The following is a 24,168-nucleotide window of genomic DNA, read 5'->3' on the forward strand; positions in this document are numbered from 1 at the left end:
TGCAGTGGCACAATCATAGCTTACTGCAGTCAGCCTCCCAGGTTCAAGGGATCTTCCCTCCTCAGCCTCCCAAATAGCTGGGACTAGTGGCATGCACCACCACTCCCAGCTAATTTTTGTATTCTCATGGAGACAGGGTTTTGTCATGTTTCCCAGGCTGGTCTCAAACTCCTGTGCTCAAGCAATCCACCTGCCTCAGCCTCCCAAAGTACTGGAATTTTTGCACTTGACCCCTCTTACACCTTAAACATTTATGCATCTCCAATATCTAACACAGGGCTGGACAATGAATGTTTAATTTTTTAAACCAGACAATGAGAGGAAGTGAACAGAAGAACATTGTTTTGATAATTACCTACATCAATACACATGAAAGCAGATGAAAATGAAATTTAGCAAGATATGGGGAGAATATGATGTCATACATATGAAAGGGAAAAAAAAGAGGAACATTAATCTCACAGTGCCATCCTCATGCATTTTGGGAAGCATACACTTCTGCTGAATTTTACGTCATCATAAGGACTTAGTGAATATGCCATAATTTTAGGTCACCAAAAGAGAGAGTGCTTTCATTCATAGATTTATTCTTTCTGTGGATGGAACAGCATTTTTCATTTTAGTAGGTTCCCACAGTGATTTTAGCATTTCACAAGATTATAAAAAAGATTTAACATTTTTATATTGGAGTAAATATATATTTGGCTCCAAAAGTATTCATTTTGGCTCAATTCATACTTCTTGTATGGAAAGACCTATGAACTTAATTTAACTTCCTTTAAAGAATACAGCCATGGATCACTTGGATATCAATATACAGTCCAGTTTTGGGAAAATATAATTTATTGCTTATTATAATTTTATGTTTTTAGAATATCTGTGTTCCATCCATTTTGGAGAGATACAAGCATGAGCTAAAAACTGACCAGCAATTTGATGATGGTCTCTAGAGTACAATAAAGTATAATTTAAATACCAAAGGCATTAACCCAAATTATCTGAAAAGATATCATAAACAAAATACTAGGTTACTGGAGGGTTTTTTTTTTTTTGCTTCAAATATATTTGCAACTTTTGAATGAAACCATAACTCCTTTAAAAATATAAGCAAGGCATGTCCAATTAATCATACAAGTTTCCATCTAGATTGTTTTCAGATAGGTCAGATTCCTTGGACATTAAGTTCTTCTTGAATCTATTGGTAGAATGAGTGCATAAGGAAATATTTTGGAAAACAATAAGCAAGCAAATATGACCTTATTCCACTGTGGAGAAACTACAATTTTGTATTACTGCAGATACTGCTGTAGTTCTTTTATGTAGTAGTAAATAATTACTTTTAAAAACATATGATATATATATCCAGTTGAACCTGGGGAAGACTTTGTTTTTATGATTTTATTTCGATCTACTCAACATTTGTCCTTACATCTTATCTTTGTTACTGTTGTCATTCAAGGTGCTGTCTGTATTATTTACAAAGAGATAGACTGATGAACCAGATCAATTTTAGAGAACTCTATCACCAAAGGAGGCCAATCTTCCATTTCTCAAAAATAACTTTTTTTTTCTTTTTTTTTTTTTTTGAGATGGAGTTGCGTTCTTGTCTCCTAGGCTGGAGTGCAATGGCACAGTCTCAGCTCACCGCAACCTCTGCCTCCTGGGTTCAAGCAATTCTTCCTGCCTCTGCCTCCCAAGTAGCTAGGATTATAGGCGTCCGCCACCATGCCCAGCTAAATTTTGTATTTTTAGTAGAGACAGGGTTTCACCATGTTGGCCGAGCTGGTCTCAAACTCCTGACCGCAGGTGATCTACCCACGTTAGCCTCCCAAAAGTGCTGGGATTGCCAGCATGAGCCACTGCGCCCGGCCATCTCAAAAATAACTTGTAACTATCAGGAAAAATCTTACACCTGGTGAAAAATCTAAACGTTTAGTTTTTGTCAGGGCTAAATCATGTAGATGAATGACATATGGAGCTGTGCATGGATTAAACAAAGCACAAATAAAATGGCTCAGCTTGAAGCTTATCTAATGTTCAGTGACAGCATGTCAATGGCCTGGCTAATGTGATCAACAGACAATGGGAGAGTTCAGGGTCTAAAAGTGAAAGTGAGAAGGAACTCCATCTCTGTTTTACACTTTCCATCATTTCTCGTCTCATTCTTTGTTGTGGTTCTCCCACAGATAATATCAGTTTAACACAAAGCTTAAATCACAAACAGAATTGTGGAAGCCTGCTGGAATGGTTCTGTGTCTATGAACAAAACTGGAGAGACAAACAGCAGAGAAAATGGTTGTCATTAAGCGGTAAAAAACGTATTTCTCATCAGGAGTGATTTGCACTTTGTTCTGAGTACCCATGGCAGAGATTGTGAGATACATGTGCCCCCGTTTCCCTATTCAGGTTCACTTTCAGCCACAGAACTTGGTTTGTGTACATTTCCTTTGAGGTGGATTGAAGGCCCCTTGGCAAAAATTAATGAAGTCCTGCTCTCTAAAACGGGTACCTTCAAGAACACAATATATCTAAAAGATGACTGAAAAAAAATCCAGAAATCTTTAATAGGAGAGTTCAACTCCTATGACTTAGGTTTAATTAACATATAATATCAGGGGCTGGATTCATTGTTGAGCTCCAGACTATCCTGGCCATAGTCTATTTTGATTGGGAATTGCTTATCTCTTCCTCTCAAATAAAAATGCTGAGAGGGTTGGGAGAACATCTCCTAATGACAGCTTCTTTCGAGTAGGTGGTATGAGATCTTTGAGGCATGTGATGGGACTAGGTATCTCCAGTTAGAAAGATGATGGGAGTTAACTCATGATCAAGGTTGCAAACTCAAATATCTCCTGGGACGAGAGGTTTTCTTAAGAATTTCAAAAATTCATATGTGTATAAGAAGTCACCTGATACTAAAGCATTAATCTATTTTGTCCATTTTAATATTATACATGGCTGGGCACGGTGCACACCTGTAATCCCAGCACTGTGGGAGGCCGAGGCAGGTGGATCACTTGAAGTCAGGAGATCCCTAAACCTGTTTCCAGTCATCCTCAAGACAATGATAGTGGTAAAACCATCCTCCAAAACAACCTCCAGAACATCCTCCAAAACATCACTTGAGGTCAGGAGTTCAAGACCAGCCTGACCAACATGGTGAATCCTCATCTCTACTAAAAAAAATATAATAATAATACAAAATGAGCCAGGCATGGTGGTACATGCCTGTAATCCCAGCTACTTGGGAGGCTGAGGCAGGAGCATCTCTTGAACCTGGAAGGTGGAGGTTGCAGTGAGCCAAGACTGGGCCACTGCACTTCAGCCTGGGCAACAAGAGCAAACTCTGCCTCAAAAAATACATATATTTATATTTTATATTCAAATATATAAATGTATATTATATATTTATATATAGATATATATATCATATATATCTCATATATGATATATATGATATATATTTTGTATAATATATCACTATATATCTCATATTTTGTATAATACATATTTTATATATCACTATATATCTCATATATATTATATATATATATATACATACAATGTGGGCCTAGGGCTGAACTTGATTGTGATCACCAGTTTGCTAAATATGGTCTCAGGTTTCATATATATATAAAATATATGTGATGTACTCAGAGGGCAAAATAATGGCAATAGTAATAAACATTATGGCCTAAGTACTTTGTAGGCACTGAACTTATCTTCAGTTATCCTTATAATGGCCCTAATAATTAGCTGGTGTTGTTTGCCCATTTTACAAATACAGACATTAAGTAACACAGAGATTAAGAAACTTGCCCAAGTTATATAGCTAGTTAAGAGTCTGTACTCTCAGCCATTCCGTGTGTAGAACATCTTAGAATTTAAGGTTGTGTGTTTTATTTTTAATTGTCTGCTACTCTTCTTCCTTAGTAAATATTTAAGGCTAGTACTACTTAATCACTACTCTTGGGAATAGAAATGAAGGGAGACTAACCCTTCATTTTCTACCACCACGGCCTAAAAAAAAGTATTTCTCTATTATCTACTAATAGTCCTTTGATGTTATGGAAAATGCTATGCTTCTGAAATCTGAATAATAGATTGCGTGGTCTTAAAACTGTGAAACTGGCACTTAGTGGGTTTCTCTGGTTGCCTCCACAGAGGGTATCAAATGTCATCAAGGGAATAAAGTTGCAAAGCCTACTGTAAACTGAATTTGCATAGCTCTTTTGTGTATGAGATTCAGACAGATCTAAAATACCTTAAAATCTGGATAGAAACATACACGATTGGAGCAACAGCAGGAAGAACAGCTAGGATGCCATCCCTGTTGCCATGAATGAGGGCATCTCCACTCTCATGTCTGTGGGTGTGCAAGTGCAGGGCACACATACAAGACTAGATGAGAGATTTGCATCTACATACAAATGCCCTCACATCTGTGAAGATCCTGTTTCCAGCACCAGCACGCCTCTCCATGCCAGGTGCGTGCTCCTCTTTATTGGTGGTGTCAACCAAGGCTCAATATTTCTTCACAAGGCACATTCTGGATATTGCAATTATTTGGCTTCTCCCAAGAGGCAGCTTATCAGAGAAAAGTTGGATCCAAGTGCCCTGCTCAGTTAACAAATGATATACTGCTATACTCTTTTAGGTATTTTTAGGAACTGATTTGCATATTCATTCCAAGGCTTTTTTTATGCATTAAACACATACTCAATTGCCTACTTGATAGCTACTCTTGAATATCTAAGATACATTGCAAATATATGGCGGCTAAAATGGAATTTTCCCTTATCCCTAAACCTGTTTCCAGTCATCCTCAAGACAATGATAGTGGTAAAACCATCCTCCAAATGCTTGGGGAAAAAACCTGAGACTCCCCCACATCTTTCTCTCTCAGAGTTCATTTCTTATACATCTCTAGTAACTTTTCTAGCTTCCAATTCTCTACTATAATACACTGCAAACAGATCCACATCCTGCCACCTTCACAGTCACCACCTGTTTCAGCGTCTGTAACTCCTTACCTGGAATTCTAGAACCATTTTCCTATTTCCCCAGTTTGCTTCTTGCCTCTTAATCACTTATTTACATAGCAGCCTGGTTGAATTTTTTTTTTTTTTTTTTTTTTTTTTTTTTTTTTTTTTTGAGACGGAGTCTTGCTCTGATGCCAGACTGGAGTGCAGTAGCGCGATCTTGGCTCACTGCAAACTCTGCCTCCTGGTTCAAGTGGTTCTCCTGCCTCAGCCTCCCGAGTAGCAGGGACTACAGGCATGCGCCACATGCCCGGCTAATTTTTGTATTTTTTAGTAGAGACGAGGTTTCACCATGTTGGCCAGGATGGTGTAAACCACTCTCTTTCTTGAAATCCTGATATTATTCGGATGAAATCCAAACTCCTTACCATGGCTTATATTAGCTGTGGGCCAACCCCGCCCCCACTATACCCCTCTCACACCTCAATACTTTCTTTCCTCACTACGCTATAGTTAGATTCGCCTATTTTTTAGTTCTTCTAAAATATTAAGTTGATTCTCCACATGAGGTTTTATTTATTCGGAGACAGTCTAGCTCTACCACCCAGGCTGGAGCGCAGTCGTGCGATCTCGGCTTATTGCAACCTCTGCCTCCCAGGCTCAAATGATTCTCCTGCCTCATCCTCTCAAGTAGCTGGGACTACAGGCATGCACCACCACGCCTGGCTAATTTTTGTATTTTTAGTAGAAACAGCATTTCACCATGTTGGCCGGTCTGATCTCATAATCCTGGCCTCAAGTAATCCACCCACCTCAGCATCCCAAAGTGCTGGGATTACAGGGATAAGCCACCATACCCATCTGGGGTTTTAAATTGTTGCTTCCTCTGCCTGAATTTCCTCTACTCTTTACCTGGCTCGTTCTTCTCATCCTTCAAGTTTCACCTCACATGGTAATTCTCAGATAATTCCTCACCAACTCTCTAATTCAAACAGTCTCTCTCTCTTTTTTTTTTCTTATACTTTATTTTCTCTCAAAGAACCTACCACAATCTATACATCTGCCTTTGTTTATATATTCATTTGTGTAATGCTGTACTGTACCCTCCAACATTCTAAGTTTCATTACAGCAGGAGAATTTTCTTTTCTGTTTATCTACTACTATACACCCAGTTTACTATCAATGTGAAACACAAGAGCAGCTCAGTGCATGTGACACAGAGGAACGCAGTGATTTCTTTTGTTTGAGACGGAGTCTCACTCACTCTGTTGCCAGGGCTGGAGTGCAGTGGTGCCATCTCGGCTCACTGCAACCTGTGCCTCCCAGGTTCAAGCAATTCTCCTGCCTCCACCTCCTGACTAGCTGGGATTACAGGCGTGCACCACTACAACCAGCTAATTTTTGTATTTTTAGTAGAGATGGGGGTTCTGCCACGTTATCCCGGCTGGTCTCAAACTCTTGGCCTCAAGTGATCCACCTGCCTCGGTTGATTTCTTAATGTATGGACATTTTCACTATTCTGCTTTCTGAAGTTCTAGCAAATCTAAGAATCCATTAGGGAAACCAAGATGTCATCTGATTTCACCCACCATAACTCAACACACAGAATACAAACTCCCACACACTGGGTAAGAGAAATTCATTTCTACTGCTTTCCCCATAAACCACTGTGAGCTGCAGAAGGTCATTACCAATATCATGGTACATGGTATTTGTTCAAAGAATTATCCAGTCCCACTGTGCATGGAACTGAGAAAGATAATAAATTGAGTGCCTCAGTTTAGACAAAAGAAGTAGCTGCCTCTGAAAAACTGCCTTATTAATCACTTATCTGACCAAAATACCCCGAGATGATTGAGGACACAGCATGCTGTCAGCCCAGAAAACAAGCACTATGTCCCTTTCCTCAGCACCAAGAACACAGTAAGTGCCAATAGTCTTACGTGAATTAACATATGTAAGATAGAGGAAAATAAATTATTTCAAGTAAAAATCATCAGACAACTTTATGAACACAATCTTCCTAATAGTCACTTTTCAGATCAACCCTCTAGTTGCCACAGATCTAGGTCAGTGTTGGTCAAAATACATGGATATGTTCTCAGTGTTTTATGAATTCAAATCTGGATGACAGATGTTTCCAAATAGCAAACTCTCTATCCCCCACCTCTAGTAGGCTTTGTACCTCCCACAGAGTCAACCATTTCACATTGAGAAAAACCATATAATGACAAATAGCTGAGCCTTGCCAGTATTGGTGATATATTAGGATAATGGTGTGGGCAAGTGAGTCAGAAAGACTTATGTTCAAACCTCAGTCCTACTACTTATATGTAACACAATCTCTTTAAGGCTCCATTTTCTCATCTGTACAATGGGGATTAAGTAACAATACCTACCTTCCTAAGGTTGTTGTGGGCATTCAAGAAATGAATGCATGAAACTGATCACAGAATGCCTGAACCTACTCTATTATAGTCATAATAATAATGATAATAATAACAGTTGCATTGATCTTGATCTTATGTTTATTTGAGAAGAGAACAGTAATCTGAGTGTTACATAGATCTCATACTCCTGGGTGGAAAATATTTTGACTCCACTTCAGCTCTGTTTTTTTCCTGGCTGTATGAGATAGGCAAGTCTTTTAATCTTTTTTCACACTTGATTCCTTATTTTTCTGGTTAGTGAAGTCCATTTTCTACCTCGATTTCACAGGTAAGAAACTGAAGCTTAAAATGACTCATCAGAGTACCTGGATATGTAAGTGCTCAGTATCATTTCTAGACAACCTGAAGCAAATCACTTGCCTGTAAGAGCCAACAGTCAGCCCCATTTTACAAACAGAGAAAAAGCACTCAGAAACATGATGAGGACTAAAAAAAATGTTTCTATGATAACAGCCTTGCAGATCATTTCCAGATATGTTGGTTCTTTTAATTATCATTTTTATTACCCTTTTTTTCCTTTTCTTATCTATGGGGAAGCTACAACCTACAAAATCATGGTAGTTTAGTATGACGAAACTCTGCTGACACCCAAGCAAGCATTTTCTCTACTATTAATCCCTTCTCCTAGTCCAGTTGACCTATGTTATGAATAGCTACAATGGAGCATCCAAATGGCATACATAGACAAACCAGAATAATATAAAAAGTATTCTTGCTACATTCTTTGGCATTCTTGAAACCCAAGCATAGTGGTGAAAGGTTGGCCTCTAAATATGAAAATCTACCCATCCTCTTAGAGGCCTTTGGGTTCCTGTCCTCTTCCTCCAAATGGAATCACTGTCTTCTCCCCATTACTTTGTAATTTAGTCTATTAGGAAACACCTTTTTTCTTGTTGTTGTTTTGAAATAGAGTCTTGCTCTGTTGCCCAGGCTGGAGTGCAGTGGCGCGATCTTGGCTCACGGCAACTTCCACCTCCTAGGTTCCAGCAATTCTCCTGCCTCAGCCCCGACTAACAGCTGGGATTACAGGCACGTGCCACCACACCCGGCTAATTTTTGTATTTCTAATACAGACAGGTTTTCACCATGTTGGCCAGGCTGCCCTCGAACTCCTGACCTCAGCCTCCCAAAGTGCTGGGATTACAGGCATGAGCCACTGTGCCCGGCCAGGAAACACCTTTGAACTAGAAGGATTGGAGTTCTTTAATCTGGCTCAAATTGCAGTCATCGCTATAAACGAAGCAAGAAGCATTGAGAACTGAATACACAGAGGGGGCTTACCTCAAAGACCAGCGTCTCATTTGTGGGCCCTGGTGCGTACAGACGTTCCGGGAGGTTGAAGGAGCGCTGGTATTCAAACGTGGTCCCAGCGAAGGGGAACTCCCCAGGCCAGTCTATGCTCCAGCCCCCGGTGAGGTAATACTTTTGACTGAGGCTTCGAACTGCGAGGTAACTGGAGGAAACCTGCAGCTCCTGGATTTCGATGCTTCGGGCACCAGCTGGAATGATGACCACCGGATAATATTCTAAATGGAAAGAAGAGAACACGTCTGAATTCTACCCTCTGCACTGTTGAAAGGGGACTAGAAATGGCCCCTGACATGTAGTGTTCATTTTTATAGAGTGAGGTTTTTGAATCACTAGCTAAATTCATTTTTACTCTATGAAGCAAATATGATCAATGATTTCATTTTCCAAATAGTAAGAACACTAGAGAGAAAATGTATGTGGCTTCCCAAAGCCTTCCAAGCATATTTTCTGTGGACAAGAAATACACTCTTCTCCTTCCCAGACCCAAAAAGGCCACAAAATTCAGTAAGATTTTTTAAAAATCTTCCTAAGATCAAAGTGGGCGGATCACCTGAGGTCAGGAGTTTGAGACCAGTTTGGCCAGTGTGGTGAAACCCCATCTCTACTAAAAATGCAAAAATTAGCTGGACATGGTAGCAGGTGCCTACAATCCCAGCTACTCAGGAGGGTGAGGCAGGAGAATTACTTGAACCTGGGAGGCAGAGGCTGCAGTGAGCTGAGATCACACCACTGTACTTCAGCCTGGGTGACACAGCGAGACTCTGTCTCAAAAAAAAAAAAAAAAAAAAAAAAAAATCTTTCTAGAAGAAACTTGGAGCCATGTATCTTCAATGATGAAATTCAGAAAATAGGGATCAAAAGTTTAATTTTACTCAAGATATTTAGATAATTGCTTCAAATATTCATTTAACACTGTGAGTAGAGTTCACTAAAGTTTCACAATGTTTCTTTGCTTAACAAATGCACTTGGACATACAAGGGGCCTGGTCGGCATACTAAAAACGCAAAGCAGAAAGGCATTTGTTTAGTATGTTTCTGCGAGGTAACGAATTGACGAAATTCCTCATAACTATCCTCCCTTACTCTTGCACGAGTGACAAATGCCACCATCACTAGTGTGTCCAGTGAACTAGTAAAAGGCTCAATCACATTTGGCGTGACTCAAATTTGTTCAGTAGCAAAAGTTGTATCTCATTAGCAATAACAAACAGCAGCATCTCTCACCATTAGCTTTATGCTGGTTGAGGTACAGGCCTTTATAAAACTTGCAAGTTGAATTATCACCTTTGCAAACGCCACATGCATCTGAAACTGCTTTAGAGCCTAGTTCATGGTCACATCCCACTAGCTGTGACAAAAACAAAAAACATGAGAAAATCAAAGATCAGAGAAGCCAGAAACTGGGAATAATTAAGAGATACATGGTTCTCTGCATTTACAGAACATTAGGGAAGCAGTACAGCTTATGGTTAAGAATCATAGCTTCAAGTTAGACTCACTTGGGGTTGAAATACCTACCCTGACATTATTAGATGACTGGGCAAGTTATATAACTTATCTAAGGCTTAGGCTCTTCAGTGATGAAACTGGAATAAGAAGTCACCATTGCTACTAGTTCCAGCTGAGATTATTCAGGCCAGCTGTGTGACTCCAACATAAAAATGCTGGACAATAGACATGCATGCATGTGTACAAACACACACCCTTAAAAGATCAAAGGGCTCAAACTAAAATTAAAATGGAAAAGAAAATGAGCAACCAAAGTGAAAGGAAAAATAACTGGGGACAAATAGTAGTAGTATTTCAAAATACATTTGTGAGGTTCTCATCATGTAGCAAAAGTACTTAGTACACATGCAATAGAAGTTTATTATTTACATTTTTTTTTGAGGTGGAATCTTGCTCTGTCCGCCAGGCTGGAGTGCAGTAGAGCGATCTCGGCTCACTGCAAGCTCTGCCTCCCAGGTTCACGCCATTCTTCTGCCTCAGCCTCCCGAGTAGCTGGGACTACAGGTGCCCGCAACCACGTCTGGCTAATTTTTTTTCTATTTTTAGTAGAGACGGAGTTTCACCGTGTTAGCCAGGATGGTCTCAATCTCCTGACTCCGTGATCCACCCATCTCAGCCTCCCAAAGTGCTGGGATTACAGGCATGAGCCACTGCACCTGGCCTAAGTTTATTATTTACATTCTTATTTCATTTTTACAACTCCTATGCAAAGTAGGATATAGCATCGTCTCCTTTTATATATGTGCAAGTAGAGTGAAAAATAAACTAAAATAATTGGACAAGGCTCATGCAACAAGTAAATGAGGAATGTACATATGGTGCTCGGCCAGGCGTGGCAGCTCACGCCTATAATCCCAGCACTTTGGGAGGCCGTGATGGGTGGATCACCTGAAGTCAGGAGTTCAAGACCAGTCTGGCCAACATGGTGAAATCCTGTCTCTACTAAAAACACAAAATCAGCCGGGCATGGTGGCACGCACCTGTAATCACAGTTACTAGGGTGGCTGAGGCAGGAGAATCACTTGAACCCAGGAGGCAGAGGTTGCAGTGAGCCGAGATCGCACCATTGCACTCCAGCCTGGGCAACGAGAGTGAAATTTCGTCTCAAAAAAAAAAAAAAAAAAAAAAGACATGGTGTTCAAATCCAGTGAAACACTTTGCCCTTTCCCTCTATGCCACCTGCTTTTCTGCAGACACACCATCTCTCACACCACTCTTCACAGTACACCTATGATATGATGAAACACAAGCATGCTCATATACTCCAAAGCAGAAACATTCTCTTACTTCACAAACCCCGTCAATGCAAACATCATTTTTGTTTGGGGAGCAGGGAGTTCCATCTTTCACTTTGCCGGACATTGCAAAAAAAAATTCAAAGTTCTCAGCCTTGCAGTACAGTTTGCATCGATCTTCCTCTAGAAGCAAAGAGATCAAGATAGGAAATGGTCAAGAGGAAACTAAGGAAAAATGATACGATTGCCAAAAAGATGAATTAAATTTACTGAGAAAGCTGTCATGATGAAAATGGAAAATGTTATGCACAGTGTTATATGCATATGTGCATGTGTGTATGCACATATAAGCCCATATTATGTGACTTTCAAAGCATGAGTCCCATTTAACAATCCATATAAAACTAATTTAAGAGTAATATGTAACAATTTTATTTTTCTCATCCTTAGGGATAGTCACCATACACATGATCAATGGGTTACTATCCAGCCTCCCTGGATAGTAAATCTTTCAGGTTTCAAAGGCCTGATGGTCAGCCATTGACAACATAGAAATGAAGTAGTGTTGTTGTGTTCTAATAAAACCCGATGAAACAAATACACACCAGATTTGGCCAGCAGGCCATAGTTTGATGACCTTGATTTAGGGCATGGATTACTTTAGATATTTACTCAGTCTGTTAAGAGAAAAGGTTTTAGGCACCAGGGAGAAAAGTCATATGGTTAGTCATGTTTGTAAAACACATATAGAAAAAAAAAAAAAAAACCATGTCATAAAAATGAAGAGAAAGCAAATAAACTCATCCCAAAAGCTACAAAATGGTAACTTCTATTGGCCCTTAAATCCCTGAGACATTTCTGATATCAGAGTCAAAAATAAAAAATATACATATATTTATAGAGCTCTTGTTATCAGAAAGGAGTTCCTACGCCAATTTCTCAAATAGAAAGAGGTCTTCTTGGCCAGGAATTCCAGATGATGTTTCTCCCAAGAGACCTTCTGTGGGCGATATTGAGCGATATCCCCTAACAACAGTTTTACAAATGTGTCAACAGTTGGCAAATAGTGCTTCATAAAACCTCTCTAAAAAAGACAAAGTCAAAACTCAAACATGAAAGGATTTAAATTATCACAGTTCAAATATGCAGATATGTGGGTGGGTTAAAAGTTTCTCTCTCATCCATTTTTTTTTTTAATAGCAGCTTTATTTAATGCCTCCTAGTTTCTGCACATGAGATTAGGGAGTTGGATGACCTATATGCCCTTTCTTTTCTCTATCATTTCCAGGAATTAACAAGTTTTAGAAAGTTCCTTTTTTTTTTTTTTCCCCCTTTTAGCACAGATTCCTGGGTGAGTTTATGAGTTCATTAGAAACACAGAGGAAAGAAGGGAAAAAACCTCACTCCTGTAGCACAGAGATTGGCCACATTTATAAACAAAGTCTTCCTTTGTTCTTTCTTAACTGCAGGAAAATCGCAAGACCTTAAAGTCATGGTCAGTCTCCCCTGATGTAAGTATCAAAAGGGGACAAGGAGACACTAGAAGGCCTTAACTTTTCTGTCTCCCTCCATCGAGAGGTAAGATCCTAAGGCTGGGAGTCTATGTTTGATTCAATGCATTCTGCTATGCATCTAGCAAAGTGTCTCGTACACAATAAGAGCTCAGTAAACATCTGTCGCATGCATGAATGAAATTGCATGCTCCCTACTCAGTGAAAACTGCAATAAAATTAGTGAAAGAACTTTGAAACCAGCAAACATTTTCTAAATTGCAAAATGTATTTGTTTAACTTCCTCCTTATATCTTCAACACAGAATTTATTTAAGGGTGATAACAGGACCGATTGCATAAACACTATATTTAAATGAAAGATGTAATGTGATAAAGGCCAAGGAATATCCATGAAGCCAAAGCAAAGAATAAAAGAGGAAGTAAAAGGAGGGACAACAGAGTCATGGAGAAAGAACCACAGAGAGGAAGCATGGGTTTGCAAGAGTATACAACCAAGAGCAAGGAAATCTTCCAAGTTTGGAATTGGAAGCAACTGCAGCATCTGCTGGGACCTGCTGTATAGCATCCTTCCTTTGAAATCACTCAGTTCCTGGTAGAATGCCTCTAGTGATGGGGAGCTTATTACTTACAGAGGGAGTGTATTTTCATTTTGGACAGTTAATATTTAGTTACTTATTCATTCATTTCAAAAGTTAAAACCATTACATAAATATATACCAAATGCTGTTCTTAGATGCTGGAGATACAAGCAAGCTCAAGATAGAAAAAGCCTTAGTCGTTGTGGAACCTAAATTCTTGTGGGGAGGAAGATAACAAATAAATGACTAGATAAAAATACATTCATGCACTGAGAAGAGCTATGAAGAATAAAACGGGGTAAAGGGTTCAGAGAACAACATGAAGGAAGAATATTTTGACAGGCTGTCAAGGAAGGTGTCTCTGAGGAGATAATATGGCTAGATTGTTCTCAGCCCTTGAATTAATTCTGTTCTCTAAAGCAATTTGAAATAAATCGAACATCCTTCCTATTCAATAGCTCTTTGAAGTTTTGAATGTAACTCGTTTCTCAGTAAACCTCTATACGTCCCTCATTACTTCCTCCTAAGACACAGCTTTGGAACTGTCTCTATCTATGCTTTATGGACAAACAGTCATGACCCAAAACCGCATCAGTGCTCCTGAAATGGCTGGGCTGATACTGAGCAAAGCTGCACAATCCTCTCGTTTGATTTGGAGGCTCTACTTGTTATAATGATGCCTGTAATTATATAAGCTTCCTTTATGATCACTGGTTAATATAGGTTCATGTTGAGCTTTTGCACAAAACAGCCCATGAATTGTCATTAAACTTAGTCTCTTTCCAGTCTACACATGGGCAGTTGGGATTCGCATACAATCCTGTTTCAAGACAGCATGAATAAGTTTTGATAAATCAAATGGATAGAAGTAATGAAACAACTAGAATGATGACAGCTTATTCTACATAGGCAAAAGCAACTACATTAAACTGTTCTGCTGTAACTAATGTTTCATTATTCAGTCAAAATAAAGACATATTAATTTAAAAAGTAAAATACAAGCCATAATAACTTTAAGTATAGTAAGTACCAAGAACTTAGTCTAATTTTTATATATGATTCTGTGTGTGTGTCTGCATGCATGCACACACTTTACAAACAGGCCTTGCCATGCTTGTAATTAACTGACATGTCAGTTACTGTGTATGGTGCCTCTATGGGGTATATATGGTTTCATGAGTTTTTGGTCTGGACACTTCATACCCATTTCAATTAAGATCCCTGGGAGACTTAATTGCCAAAATGTCAAAGGTAAGTTGAGAAACATAAGTACATTCCAAACATATGAAACCTTGGGTTTACAGATGTGGGAGACAAGAGGTATCTTATGGGAAAAAAAAAATATAGTAGAAAAAATAAACAAAACCCATGGAATGAAACACTGGGCCAGGATGGGTCTGGGGAATGAAAGGTAAACATGGAAACTCTTTGATACAGGCAACAATTTCTTCTGTATTGTTCAATCACATTATTATCCACATAGAGACTTATTTGAATGTCATAGAGACCACATTACCTTCCACTTTTGTATAGGGTTTCCACTGGTAGAACCATCCACGGAAAGGTTTGCTGTTATATTCTGCGCACTGTTGAGCCCGAAAATCCAAGCTGTTTTCATTACAAGGGTTAATGTTGCACAGCTGATAAATACGGCTAGAACCTGGACAGAATTTGCCACCATACTGAGGCCTAAAAATGAAATGAATGAACTTTAATGTTAGCAATCAAAGGGTTCACTGTTAGTCACATACAATAATAGAAAGAGAGGCAATCAGGATGAGCATTGCCACAGCGTATGCAAATGCACAGTCTATTACAGGAATGGAAGTACATAGCATACAATTTACCACTTTCCTTCTTGAATCTAACTAATCAATCAGGGAATCTTTTTTTTCTAGTTCTTTTCTTTACCACGGCTCCCTCATTAAAATTGGCATGCCAAATCAAATTTATTTGCCATCACCAATCTAATTTTTACATTCTGTCAATTTCCCTAAACACTGTTGAAATAATATTTACTTTTTATTATTTTTGAGACAGGGTCTCACACTGTTGTCCAGGCTGGAATGCAGTGGCATGATCTCGGCTCACTGCTGCCTCCCCACCTCTCTGGCTCTGCCTCCTACCTCAGCCTCCCAAGTAGCTGGGACTAGAGGCATGCACTACTACACCTGGCTAATTTTTGTACTTTTTGTTGAGATGTGGTTTCACCATACTGCCCAGGCCAGTCTCAAACTCCTCAACTCAAGTGATCCACCCGCATCAGGCTCCCAAAGTGTGGGGATTACAGGTGTGAACCACTGCATCCAGCCTGAAAGAATATTCTTTTGTTTTTAAATTAAAAAAAAATTTTTAAACTTTTATTTTAGGTTCAGGGGTACATGTAAAGGTTTGTTATACAGGTAAATTACGTCTCACAGGAGTCCGGTGTACAGACTATTTCATCGCCTAGGTAATAAGCATAATATCTGATACATAGTTTTTCAATCCTCTCCCTCCTCCAACCCTCCACCCTCAATATCTGTTGTTCTCTTTTTTGTGCCCATATATACTCAATGTTTAGCTCCCATTTATAAGGAAGAATATGTGATATTCAGGTTTCTGGTCCTGCCTTAAGTTGGCTTAGGAGAATGACCTCCAGTTCTATCTGTCTGACGGCAAAAGACATGATTTCACTCTTTTTTATGGCCGCATAGTATTCCATGGTGTATATGTATCACATTTTCTTTATCCAGTCTACTGTTGATGTGTATTTAGGTTGATTCCATGCCTTTGCTATAATGAATAGTGCTACAATGAACATATATGTGCATATGTCTTTATGGTAGAACAATTTTTTAATTTCTAATTTTTTTATTTCAATAGGTTGTTTGGTTACATAAATAAGTTCTTTAGTAAACATTTCTGAGATTTTAGTATACCCCTCACTCGATCAGTGTGCCCTGTACCCAATGTGTAGTCTTTTATCCCTTGCCACCTCCTACCCTTTCTCCTTGAGTCCCCAAAGTCCAATGTATCATTCTTATGCCTTTGTGTCCTCATAGCTTAGCTCCCACATATAAGTGAGAACATACAATGTTTGGTTTTCTATTCCTGAGAAACAACACAATTTGCAATTGCAAAAATATGGAACCAGCCCAAATGCCCATCAATCAACGAGTAAAGAAAATATGGTGTATATAGATCATGGACTACTACTAAGCCGTAAAAAGTAATGAAATAATAGCATTCACAGCAACCTGGATGAAACTGGAGACTGCTGTTCTAACCGAAGGGATTTTCTTGACCCTCATCATATTAGCTCCTCTGTTAGGGAAATCTGTAAACACACCTAAATGTTCTTTTACTGTATATGTTTGCTTGCGTGCTACCTGCACACACCCTATCTTTTGGCATCAAAAGCTGTTCAAACATGGACCCAAGCTACCTCTCCAGCTTTCTCCCATTTTCTAACACTCTCATTATCTTCCCACACTTTGCCATGCACCTGCTATTGCAGAGAATGTCAGCACATTGGGGAGAAGGAACAGAAAGCACCATTTGCTGCTCTCTTCAATTCAGCTGTCAGTCATTGAGATATTTTGATTATAATATGACTGTTGTGTGTTCCTTCGGATTGATTCTGAACCCAGAGGGAAAACATTCTCTTGTTTTCATCAGCATTATCACTTCTCAGCTTTGCAGGTGGCCTACTCCTTTCCTGCCAAGCACAATGGGAAATGGATTTCCAGAGTAGGGAATTCCATTAGAACATAAATAATTATGATGTAAAGGCAAGCTCTTTAAGATCTTGGTAGGCAGAGTCTAATCTGCAAAAACCAGAAAGCAAAATAAAGGAAAAAAGAGCACCACCACATTGAAAGTTACCCATATCATTGTATCCAGCTTACTCTGTGCACAGAGCTGTGGTCTCTTTTCATTCCTCCCATTTGGAGTTTTCTCTGAAGGCCAAAACTCAACTATGGATCATCTTGTATAAAGATTTGATGCCAACATGTAACATGAAAGGCGGCTCCAGGTTAATAAATTTATGTGATTAAAATTCCTTGTCTTTTTAGGAAGCACAAGTATGCTCTAAAACAGCCCTGGAACTGCTTCAGCATAATTTATCCAGTCCTCCTATAGCTGCATGCTAAAATGGATTCAACAGGAACGGGAAATGTCACACTGCCAGAATGAGAGTTTTATGCTATTTCAAAACACTCTAGAGCAACTACTTAAACATGCAGCAGCCATTGTGATAAATCAGATCCCTGAAGACTTCTTAAATGATTATCTAAAAAGCACTTAGAAAAATCTTAAAGTGCTATATCATAGCCTCAATATTCCTGGTCATCTTTACAAGGCGTATTTAAAACTAATTTCTCAGTTTAAGACTCTCTGAGATTTAACAAACCTCATTTGGACCCTATGAAGTTAATGAAGGGAAAGAGGACTGCAAGGTGTTACTTTATCGACTTATAGAACTTGTAATGTGGAAAAGACCACCAAATTCATACAGCCATTGTCCTCCTTTTATAGATGAAGTGGGAACCAGCTGACAAGAGCTCACAAAACTTGTTGAATGAGGGTCACGCAGCTAGAAAGAAACAGAGACGAGCTCAAGCTCAGGCCTGTGGACTCAGTCCAGGATTTTTTTCCTACTTAACTATGCCTGCATTTAACTGAGTTCTTAGGCCATGGGGCCAGGCATGGAAAGAAAGATGAATAAGGTGCAATGTTTAGGGAGCTGGCCTTTTACAATGAGGCAGATTCTTTTTTTTTTTTTTTTTAATTTTGGATACAGAGTCTTGCTCTATCACCCAGGCTGGAATGAAGTGGCACAATCTTGGCTCACTGCAGTCTCAAATTCCTGAACTCAAGCAATCCTCCTACCTCAGCCTCCTGAGTAGTTAGGACTACAGACATGTGCCACCATGCCTGGCAAATTTTTGAAATTTTTATAGAGACGAAGGTCTGTGTTGCCCAGGCTGGTCTCAAAATCCTGGCCTCAAGCAGTCCTCCTGCCTTGGCCTCCCCAAGTGCTGGAATTACAAGTATGATCCATCAAACCTGGCCAGACCCTGATTTAAACACAGTATTCTCTGACTCCTCCCAGCTCAATTTTAGGTGATTTTATTTAACCTCCTCATTTGCAAAATAGGAACAACTGTGACAATTAACTGACCTAAACTTTGTAAAGAATGTAGGGCAGTACCTAGGGCAGAGTTAGAATAAATTATAACTATTTATAAATGCCTTATGCTTTTGTATTGAGTACCCACCCTGTGCTGAGTATTATGTGATCTGATTTTTATATACTATTACATTTCATTTTTAATTATGGGATATGGTCAAAGTGATCAAAAGTAATTGCTGGCAAGCATTTGGGCATTTCCATAAAAATATAGACAATATTTGTTTGCACCTTTGAACATGAGTGTTAGCCTAACTTAACAGAAAATTCTATCATGATATGTCTTGGTGTAAGAAGTTCTTTAATATTACAAAGAAACATAGAAATAGAAAACAAAAACCTAGGCACATGATTTTGTCCTTATATTAGACAGCTATAAAGAACATACCAGCATTTGCTTCTGTATCATTTATCAAGTCCTGACTACAAATATTTAAAATGATGTTGCTTGGATAAGTATTAAAATCACTTAGAGAGCTCTGTTAAACTATATACATATACAGATTCCTGGGGACCTCCACCCACTTTCTCAATAACAGTACCTGATATGGAAGATCCAGAAATCAGTATGTTTAAAAACACACCTGGTGATTCTGATAACCAGCTGAGCCTCAAAATTACTGGTTGGAAAATACACCACCAGTTAGATTCAATTATTCTTCTGGGGCCATGATTTTCCTCCTAACTCCATGTGCTAAGTTGCGTTAGAGTTAGCAGACAATTCTTTCTCAAATAGACTCATGTTTTAGGAAAGTTCTAGAACACCTTACCACATCACTAATAATTTTCTTGGAGAGTTTATAGAAATTTCACTAGGGCTCCCTTATGGGGTGATAATTTAATAAACAAATAACCAGAAAAAAACGAAAAATGTCAACGGATTAAGACTATGGGATCTTAATCTGACTCTGCCATTACCAGCATGGGGACTTGAGCAAGAGTTGCTACTCTGAATGGGGCCCTCTGCCTCCCTTGGTTACTCATCTGTGAAATAACTGGATTAGGCAGCAGGTTTCAACTCATGTGTCACTTCTAACCTGATTTGGAACAAATGCCTACAGAAGGATATTGGGAAGGTCCCTGAGGCATAGGAGGGCTCAGCAAAAAACAGGGCTTCCATCAGTTAACATTGTTTACCACTTACATGGGACAAAGGACGTCCCTGTGTACCTGGCATTGGCCATTCCAGAGCCAGATAGCCATCAACAAAAAATTGGTAAATCTATGAATCAGCCAAGAATCATTCATTTTTTATGAAATAAAATCTGTTCTGGGAAAAACACCTTTATATGAAACAGAAACCTCACACTGCTTCTTGGATGAGACAATGAAAATGGCTACACTGAGCGATATTAATAGAACCAAATACTTAAACTGAAGCAAGAAAGAAATCCATAACTTGAAACAGGGAGAAAAAACCAGCATTACTGCAACAGAGTGAAATAAGAACAGAGAGAGAACAATTAATTCAATTGCCTCGGGATCACCTATCATCTACTTATTTTTGGCTTCATGCATAAAGTAAACAGTATCCTGATTTATTTTTAATTTTGTTTAAAATGATAAAACTGCACTGAATGAAAATACATTAGTGATTAATTCTTCTTTTAGGCATCTCTAAATTACAATATGTTGTTTCCATGAACAATGCCCTATTATAATGAGAGCTCTCAATCCTACAGATATGAGAGGTTTTAATTTAAATCTCAGGGGTGTCATTCATGCATTTTACCAGCAGAGCTATTGAATTAGGTAATCTATGTCTTTCTTGGGAAAATATCGAGATTGTAAAATGTTGTAATGTATGAAAACCAGATCCATGAACTATGCTTCAAAAATGCAAAGTAATATGATGATTTTAACAATTCAACTTAAGACATGGTTGCATTCAAAGTATCAGGAGGGTAGAAACTACCCTCCTGCTTAAACCAGGAGATACTGAAACAACATCATTGTTTTAATATTGTTACTAAAACAATAACCCGGTATAAGTTGCAAACGCATCACCAGCCTCCTTATCATTATATTCAGTCACTGGGTCTGATTACATCTATGAGTCTCAATCAGAGATGATTTTGTCTCATATAGGAAATTTGGCAATGTCCGGAGACATTTTTGATTGTCACAGTTTGGTGGGTGGGGGGAAGAAGAGTGGACCCTACTGGCATTAGTAGGTCAAGGGCAGGGATGCTGCTAAACATCTTAGCATGTCCAGCACAAACCTCCACAACAAAGAATTTTCCAGCCCATGTCAATAGTGCTGAAATTGAAAAGATCTATTTTAGCCTGCGATATTCCAAGTAGCACCTAACACGTGATGGTCCAAGTGTCTCCAAATTCTGCTTTATATTTTGGGGAAAAAAATTGACTTTTTATCTAACTCAGACTGCTGATTCAAATGCAGTACTATTCATCTTTTAAAAAATTTCCTTTTGCTCTAGTGTCATTATTTCTCAATTTACCAAATAGTTATGCAATGTTAATGACATGTCAGACCCTTTTCTAAGGCACTTTGCAAACATTAACTCAGTTGATGTAGGTGCTATCATTATCCCGTTTTTATAAATGAAGAATCTGGAGCAGGAAGACTAAGTTGTCTATGGTCATAGATCAGAAGTGTTAGGGTCAGGATGCAAAAACGGTCTGTCAAACTTCAGAGTCTATGTTCTCATCCTCTTCACTATGCTACCAACTTAAATCGTGTTGTAAATTAAATGTTTTCCAAGGTTCCATCACATTCTTCTCACCCCATCACATTCTTCAAAGGTCAGTGTCATCAGTAAAGGCTCTGCCTCTCCACGCTCCTTTGCTGGGTTGACCTCTGTGACCCCGTCCTCCCGGTGAGCTTGGGATGAGGATGATAAAAACCACACAGATCCCAGAACCTTTTGTTGAATGCCCACGGAATGTTCCCCAGTCTGTCAGGCATCCTACAGATGCAATTTCTAATCCTCATCCAACCTTCCAAGGTTATCTTCTACATTTTTTTGTACATAAACCCAGGTCAAATGACTTTTACAAAGCCACAGAGTTAAGAAGTGGCAGACACACGGTTTAGAGTCTTTCTATCTATCGCCAAAACCTGGGCTCTCTCTACATCATCCTGCCAATTGGAAAATCTACATCTCACATGCGTTTCATGTGGGAGTTAGAGCATATAAAAGTAACATAAAACCGGCCAGGCGCGGTGGCTCAAGCCTGTAATCCCAGCACTTTGGGAGGCCGAGGCAGGTGGATCACGAGGTCAAGAGATTGAGACCATCCTGCCTAACAAGGTGAAACCCCGTCTCTACTAAAAATACAAAAAATTAGCCGGGCGTGGTGGCGGGCGCCTGTAGTCCCAGCTACCCGGGAGGCTGAGGCAGGAGAATGGCGTGAACCCAGGAGGCGGAGCTTGCAGTGAGCTCAGATCGTGCCACTGTACTCCAGCCTGGGCAACAGAGCGAGACTCCGTCTAAAAGAAAAAAAAAAGTAACATGAAACCACCTTCATGTTCACAGAGCACAAACTGCAGTTCAGATTCCAGTATGACCAGACCAAAGAGCGCCCACAGGTGACCACAGGCCACTTTCAATCCACAGCTGATCGGACTAGTTGTCACAGCGGGTTTTTCTGTCTTTAAAGAAAATTGAATTTGCTGTCAATATTTTTTAAATTGGGAAATTTCACATGCAGCATTTTTCCGTTATTTCTGGTTTCTCTTGAAAAGTCAGGCAGATCTGTCAACACGTGTTGATGTACATTCCTGCAAGGCAAAAATCAGCATACTTTCTGCAGTTCACCCGTTTGAGAGACTCACGAGGTTTGCCGGCCAAACTTTTCTGTTCTACAGTATCACAAGTATTTAATTATATGACGGTAGAACCCTAGTTTAGATGAATAGAGTAGCTCAGAGTCTTACTGGATCATCACAGTCCGATAGAGAATGACTCCTTTGCTGTGTTTTGGTTTCTGCCCACCACACCTTCCCTCGGTGCACATGGACTTTACATGCGAACAGTACAACTCTGGTTGATTGTTACTAACTGGATGGAAGAAAATGGCACTTTAAAACAGTGTTTTCTCACACCAGGGCCTGTCGGGGGGTGGGGGGCAAGGGGAGGGAGAGCTTTAGGACAAATACCTAATGAATGCGGGGCTTAAAGCTTAAATGATGGGTTGATAGGTGCAGCAAACCACCATGGCACATATGTACCTAGGTAATAAACCTGCACGTTCAGCACATGCATCCCACAACTTAAAGTAAAATAATATAAAAAAAGAAATACCAAAAAAATAAAACAGTGTTCTGTTGGTGGGAATGTAAATTAGTATGGTGGTTCCTCAAAAAAACTAAAAGTAGGACTACCATATGATCCAGCAATCCCAAAAGGAAGGAATACCCCAAAGGAAGGAAATCAGTGTATACAGATATCTGTATTCCCATGTTCACTGCAGCATTATTCACAATAGCCAAGACACGGAAGTAACCTAAGAGTCCCTCAATGCATGAATAAATAAGGAAAATGTGGCACATATACATAATTGAATAGTGTGCCATGTTTTCTTTATCCATTCATCCTATTAATGCTACTAGATAGTATAGATACTATATATTAATACTATTATATATAGTCTTACATATACGATATAGTATTGTATATGCTATATATGAATAGTAATTATATATAATATAGTATAATAGTATTATTCAAATTAATAGTATTCAGCCTATTATGATAGTATTAATCCTATTTCATACTACGAATCCTATTTAGTACTATTCAGCCATTATAAAAATGAAATCCTGTGATCAATGTGATGGAAGCTTGGAAAACATTTAATTTAATTTAATTTACAACACAATTTAAGTTGGTAGCATACTGAAGATGAATGGAGCTGCAGGACATTACATTAAGTGAAATAAGCCAAATGGAGAAAGACAAATATTGCATTTTCTCCCATGTGAGAGCTAAAAAAAAAAAAAAGAAAAAAAAAAAAAGAAATTGAACTCAGAGCTAGAGCTAGAGAATGGATTGATAGAGCTGGGAAGGGTAGTGGGGAGGGAGAACGGTAATGTTGGGATGGTTAATGGGTACAAAAAAAAAGTTAGAATGAATAAGATCTAGTATTCAGTAACACAAATAGGGTGACTATCATTAACAATAATTTATTGCATATCTTAAAATAACTGAAACCATGAAATGTGTCTAATAAAGAAATGATTTTGGAATGTTTTTTAATAAAGAAACAATAAAGCCTAGAGGTGATGGATATCTCATTATGCTGATTTGATTGTTCCACATTGTACACCTGCATCAACACATCACATGTACCCCCATAAATATGTATAACTATGATGTACCCAAAATAATTAAAAATTTAAAAAACTTATTAAAGTATGAACAAGAAAAACCGGTGTGTGACAGGCTGA

The 24,168-nt window shown here is 38.9% G+C and overlaps 1 protein-coding gene across 1 annotated transcript in view; it reads right to left on the bottom strand.

Moving 5' to 3' along the window:
- LOC105491244 (ADAM metallopeptidase with thrombospondin type 1 motif 18) overlaps positions 1-24,168 on the bottom strand; it is a 151,467-nt gene that overhangs the window by 27,816 nt on the left and 99,483 nt on the right. The window contains exons 12-15 of the mRNA XM_071084992.1: positions 15,096-15,268; positions 11,541-11,671; positions 9,969-10,092; positions 8,715-8,959 (exon numbers count right to left, since the gene is read on the bottom strand). Of these exons, the coding sequence (XP_070941093.1) occupies positions 8,715-8,959; positions 9,969-10,092; positions 11,541-11,671; positions 15,096-15,268 (673 nt within the window). The remainder of the gene's footprint in view (positions 1-8,714; positions 8,960-9,968; positions 10,093-11,540; positions 11,672-15,095; positions 15,269-24,168) is intronic.

Source organism: Macaca nemestrina, chromosome 18 (assembly GCF_043159975.1).
Source record: "Macaca nemestrina isolate mMacNem1 chromosome 18, mMacNem.hap1, whole genome shotgun sequence".
In the NCBI taxonomy this organism is placed as follows: Eukaryota; Metazoa; Chordata; class Mammalia; order Primates; family Cercopithecidae; genus Macaca; species Macaca nemestrina.